This window comes from Falco biarmicus, chromosome 9, assembly GCF_023638135.1.
Source record: "Falco biarmicus isolate bFalBia1 chromosome 9, bFalBia1.pri, whole genome shotgun sequence".
Classification (NCBI taxonomy): Eukaryota; Metazoa; Chordata; class Aves; order Falconiformes; family Falconidae; genus Falco; species Falco biarmicus.
The window spans coordinates 29829295-29834653 of record NC_079296.1 but is presented as its reverse complement, the minus strand read 5'-3'; the positions used below and the strand labels follow the sequence as shown (position 1 = coordinate 29834653).

Genomic DNA, 5359 nt, shown 5'->3' with positions numbered 1-5359 from the left:
TTTGCTGAATTCCAGGAAAGAAGTTCTTAGCCAAATGCATGCTCTATCTCTGCTCTAGTCAGAGCTGTTGCATTTCAAGAAGTCAGCAGACTTTATTTGCTCTACCAGTTGATAAGAGACACCTTCGTAAGTAAAGAGTCATAGCCAGCAGACTCAACACAGAACAAGATCCAGTGGTCTGTTTACACAGGTCAGCAGTAATATTGGAGAGGACGTTTATGGGTTGTTTTTTTTTTTTTCCCCTCAACCTATTTTCCCTAGCTGCAGAGTAAGACTCACATGACACATTATTCTTGTGCTTCCCTTTACTTTCTTATTTACTAAGGCTGAAGATTATGTGCTTGATAAGGAGACCTGTAGCACTTGCTATCGCTCTGTACTGTTTTCATTGGGCATGTAGGATTTTGCACGGCTCTTGCCACTTACAGGCTAAGACTTAAAACAATTTACTATTCCCAAGTAGGCGAGGCAGGGAAGAGTTATGAGCCTACAAACAGTGAATAGCTCATTCACAAAAGCAGGTCTGACTTTACATCAAAACCTTTTAGATGCACTAGTTAAGCTACTCTCTAGCATAAACACAAATCTTCATACAAAGGATCATAAAAAATAAACTTTATTACAAACTTAAAATTCACACGTTAAACAGAAGATCTAGACACAAGTAATACTGAAAACATTCTCAAACAATAACCATTGTAGGTAATTTGGATGAGTAGCTAGTTACTGTTGTTTCAAATGCCTTTAAGAATATTTCTTAAAACATACACCATCGTGAAATGTCTTCAAATGCTTAGCTGGCCAGCTTTCAATAAGACTTTTAAATAGGGGGAAACTTATTTCTATAGAAATAACATTATCTAATTATGAATCAGAGACCCATAATTGTAGTGCTTGAGGAAAAAATACATAACCTTTTGAAATATTTAGAAGACATAAATAACTATTGTACAAGTTTAAATATTTGAAGTCCTTCGTTACTATCAGAAGTTACTATGTACACATTAGATGCTATATAGAAATCCAGCTGGAGGCAAGCGTTGGGATCTCAGATTTGACCGCTGAAACCTATGAATTTGGTAGGCAGATTGTCCACCGGGTACACTATGGGGCCCGTTTTCATTGTTGGAGGTCCGTTCAGCAGCTGCCAGTCACAGCTCCGAGCCAACTCCACTGTAAATATTTTCAGAAGGACTTTTGCAAACTCTTTACCAACGCAGCTCCTCAAGCCCCCACCAAAAGGAATGAAACTGAACCTAGAGGAATCCTCTGGAGATGGAGACATGAAGCGATCCGGGTTAAATTCATCCTTGTTGGTAAAGAGATCTGCCACATCGTGGGTATCACAGATACTGTAAATAACATTCCAACCTTTAGGGATCTGGTAACCCTATCAAAAGAACAGAAAGGAGACATGACAAGCCTTGCCACATCAGGTAAGGTGAAGTGTCAGCACAGAACATGTCGGTGTACCCCACCTCCCCGCTGGGCTTCCTGCAGGTCACTCTAAGGCAGACAGGCTACAGGAATGCACTGGTACTTTGTGACTGCTCTGAGGAGCTGAGCCCAAACCCCGCTTACATTTAGCTCAAGGGTCTTGAGTGCAATTCGAAATCCTCCAGGAACAGGTGGGCTCAGCCTGAGGGTCTCTTTGATGACACAGCCAGTGTACTTCAGTTGCTCCAAGACCTCGATGTCTAGCTGCTTCTCTTGGTTAGGACCGCACAGTAACCCCTGGAAAGGAAGATGCCACCACGGCATTTATGGAGCAGGCAGTCAGGGCTCCCAGCATGGCAAAACAGCTGCACTTTGGTGAGGGGCATTTTCCTGCCACCCCCTAAAAGGCACCGCCTGGGTGAAGGGGAGCCCTGTCTAGGACAGTCCCCTAGAGGTACCTTCCCACTGCCCCCTCCTGAGAAATGGCTCTTGGGATGACACACACCTTCACCTGCAGCTCTTTCCTCACTTTCTGCAGGACATCGTGGTGGAGCCCTAGGAAGGCGATCAGCGATGTGGCAGCACTAGCAGTGGTTTCATGGCCCCCAAACAGCAGCTCTGTGGCAGACTCCTTCAGCTCCTTACACAGAAGACAGAGGAGCGATGAAACAGGTCTGGAACACAGTATTTTTACCAGGCCTGCTCCACCACCACAGCGCTGCACATCACTCCCAGACTGGAACAGACAGCCGGGGGCCAGGATGGGGCTGGTGCTCATGCCCCCTGTGGATATGGTTCCCTGTCCAACAGCCCAATTGCACCGTCTGCACCCCAGGGTGCTACACAAGATGGTCTGTTTCACAGGGAGAGAGAGGGAACACTTCCCGCTCTCTCCTTTTGTCCCCAAAAGATAATCGTGCTGCTGAGACAGGGGCTGGGGGAAAGGGAGGGACCTGGTGCTGGAGAACCTCACCTGCATGTTGAGCTGCTCCCCGTTGCCCTGTGTGTGCTCCATCAGCAGCTGCAGCGCATCCTTGTAGCCGCCCTCAGGCTCTTTGCAGGCCATCTTGGCACGGATGTTCTCCTCAATCTTGGCATGGATGATGTTGCGCGCCCGCAAGCCCTGTCCAAGCGGCAGGGAGACCAACGTGAGATTCAGGCCGTACGCCGTCCCTCCCATCCATTCCCCACCACCCTGGCTGCAGGGGCGCCCCTCTCCCCCCAGAGGCCTTTACCCGGTAGAGCCCGCTGAAGGGCACGTCGATGGGGAGGGAGAATAGGTTGCGGATCATCTCCTCAAAGGCCTCCACCAGCTGCTGCTCGCCGTCGGGGCTGGCCTGGCAGGGCTGGAAGCCCAGCAGGATCCTCATGGCGATGCGAAACATGAGGCGCTTCACCTCGGGGTACACCAGCAGGCAGGGCCCGGCGGCGCCCAGCCAGCGCGCCAGGCAGGCGCTCACCTCCTCCTGGATGACGGGCACGTAGTGCTGCAGGGCGTCCCGGGAGAAGGCCCGCATGATCACCTGCCCGGGGGACGGGAGGAGGAGGAGTTAGGGGACACAGGCTCAGCCGCCGCACCCGGGCAGCCGCGCCTGCTCCCCGCCCGCCGTCGGGGCCGTACCTTCTTGCGGTGCTTGTGCTGCCCGTTGTGGAGGTTGGAGAGGCAGCCCGAGCCCAGGATGGTGCGCACCGAGGCGGGCCACTGCACGGACACCAGCCGGTGCTCGCCCAGCAGGATGTGCCGCACGTTCTCCGCGCCCATCACCCGCACCGTGGGCCGCCCGAAGAGGTGAGTCTTGTAGATGAAGCCGTATTTCCTGCGCTTCATCTGCAGGAATTTCCGCCTCTGGACGGGGGAGGGGGGCGGGAAATAATAAAAGAAGTTTTTAAAAGAAGAAGAGGAAGGGGCAGGGAGAGCGACTCTTTCCCACCTGGGCGCGGGAGCCCAGCGAAGCTGCTGCTCGCCCCCCGCCCCTGCAGCCAGAGGAGGGGCCGGGGTCTCCCCGCTCGCCGCCCCATCGCCGCGCCTTACCTGCAGCACCATCTGCAGCGTCTCCCCGAAGAAGGGGAGCCCCATGGTGCCCGGGGGCAGCGGCAGCGGGCAGCTGGGGTCGCGGCCGCTCACGCAGTACAGGTCCCAGAGCTTGACGGCGGCCAGAAAGAGCAGCAGGGGCAGCAGGAAGGTGCACAGCGCGCTGGCGACCAGGGCGGAGAAGCCCATGGCTGGGGAGCGAGTCCAGTCCGGCCCGGCCCCCCCGGAGCTCCGAGTGCACGGGTCGGGCTCGCCGCGGGCCGCCTTTTATACCCTTCCCAGGTTGCTGCCCACCCTACCTTGGTCCGATAAATTAGTTCACCCAAAGTTCATCTTTAATTGCGGATTGCGGCCTGGCTCCTCCCCCCGAAATCTTTAACTATTTGCTTTGCGCGGCGCATCCCGCCCGCCGCAGAGAGCGGCGGAGGGAAAGGTACCGCGGGGCGCCGCAGGCTCGCTCTCCGCTGCATCGCGCTCAGCGAAGGCTGCGGGGCGCCGCCGACAGCTGACGGCCGGGAGCCCGCCACCTCCTCGGATTTATCGCCGCCGCTCGTTAACGATCAGCAGGTTGCTCCGAGAAATGCCCCGCTCCGGTACCCGGGGTCTCGGCTGCCCGCCGACACCTACCCCCGGGGGCGCTCCCCGGCCGGTGCCGACGCGCTCCGCAAGCTGCGGAGCTCCTTCGCCCGCTGCTGTCGCCGGCCAGGAGCGGCGAGCCAGCGGCCGGAGCTGGGAGAAGCCGGGCCGGTGCCGGGGACCGGACGGGGCGGGCGGTCCCCCGTGGCGGGGGAGCCCGGTAGCCCGCCGGGCAGAGCCGTAGCTGTGCCGCCGCAGCGGCGGAGGAGCGTCCGCTGTCCTCTGGTTCACCTCGAAAGGCCCGGCTTCTATTTCTGCCGGCCGCGGAGGAAGGAGCCCCGGGCAGCCGTCCGTCTCAGCCGCCCGAGGCAGGTTCAAGCGCGGGTCACCGAGGGAAAGGGAGGTGAGGGCGGAAAGGGAACACCGAACCCGCCGCGCTCGGCTCCTCGCCCCGGGGGCCGCTGCGCGCCTTCGCCCGCGACTCGCCGGCATCCCGAGGCCGTCGGGGCTGCCGCGGCCGGGAAGAGGCGCACGGTACCGACCGGGCACCCCGCCTGCAGCCACGGCGCGGAGGGCCACCCTCCCGGAGCTGGCGGGCAGGCACCGGGGGCGGCTCTCCGGGGAGGAGCGGCGGCTCCGGCCCGAAGGACCGCGGCGGGACCGGGGCTGCGGGGAGGCTGCGCTGGCTGGGGCGACCGCTGGCTCCCGGCACAGGAGGCACCGTCCGGAGGACGCGGCCGCTGGGGAAGGGGCGGCCGGCGGCTGCGGGGCCGCGGGCGGGGGGACGGGGCCGCGGAGCGCTCCGCTACCAATAAACTACCGTGCTCGCTTTTCCTCCTTTTTTCTTTCCGGTTTTTCTTGCTCCCAGAAAAGCTCAATAAACGCTGGAAGTTGTGTGTGTGTTTGTGTAGGGAAGGGGGAGACGTCACTTTTAATTACTATTTTTCTGACAAACAACGCATCACGCGGGACCGTCCCTCCTCTTCCGACGCCTTGCGGGAACGGGGCTGCCCGCTTCCGCGGCCCTTTGCCCGAGAGGGCCCCCCCGGCGGTGCTCCCTCGCCCCTCGGGGTACGGCGGGGCCCGGCCGGCGCGGGCCCGGAGCGGCGGCCGCAGCCTGACCCGGCGCTCTCCCCTCGCCGGGCGCTGACCCGCTTGTGACCTACAACACGGACCGTGACATCTGCGTGAACCCGGCCGGCAACCGCGCCAAGTTCACTGTCTATCAAAATAACGAGATACGGTGGCCTGAGCACCGATAATTGCCACAGGAAGGCTTTATTATCTCCCCAGCTGTGTATTCCCCAGCCACCG

The 5359-nt window shown here is 58.8% G+C and overlaps 1 protein-coding gene across 1 annotated transcript; it reads right to left on the bottom strand.

The window, feature by feature from the left end:
- Window positions 1-600: 600 nt before the first annotated feature.
- On the bottom strand, window positions 601-3813 carry LOC130155135 (cytochrome P450 26A1). The gene is made up of 7 exons (XM_056352098.1): window positions 3470-3813; window positions 3059-3283; window positions 2673-2960; window positions 2411-2560; window positions 1943-2077; window positions 1582-1734; window positions 601-1390 (listed from the first exon to the last, which is right to left on the bottom strand). The coding sequence occupies exons 1-7, from the start codon at window positions 3656-3658 to the stop codon at window positions 1049-1051; spliced, it is 1482 nt and encodes a 493-aa protein (XP_056208073.1). The 5' UTR covers window positions 3659-3813; the 3' UTR covers window positions 601-1048.
- Window positions 3814-5359: the final 1546 nt, after the last annotated feature.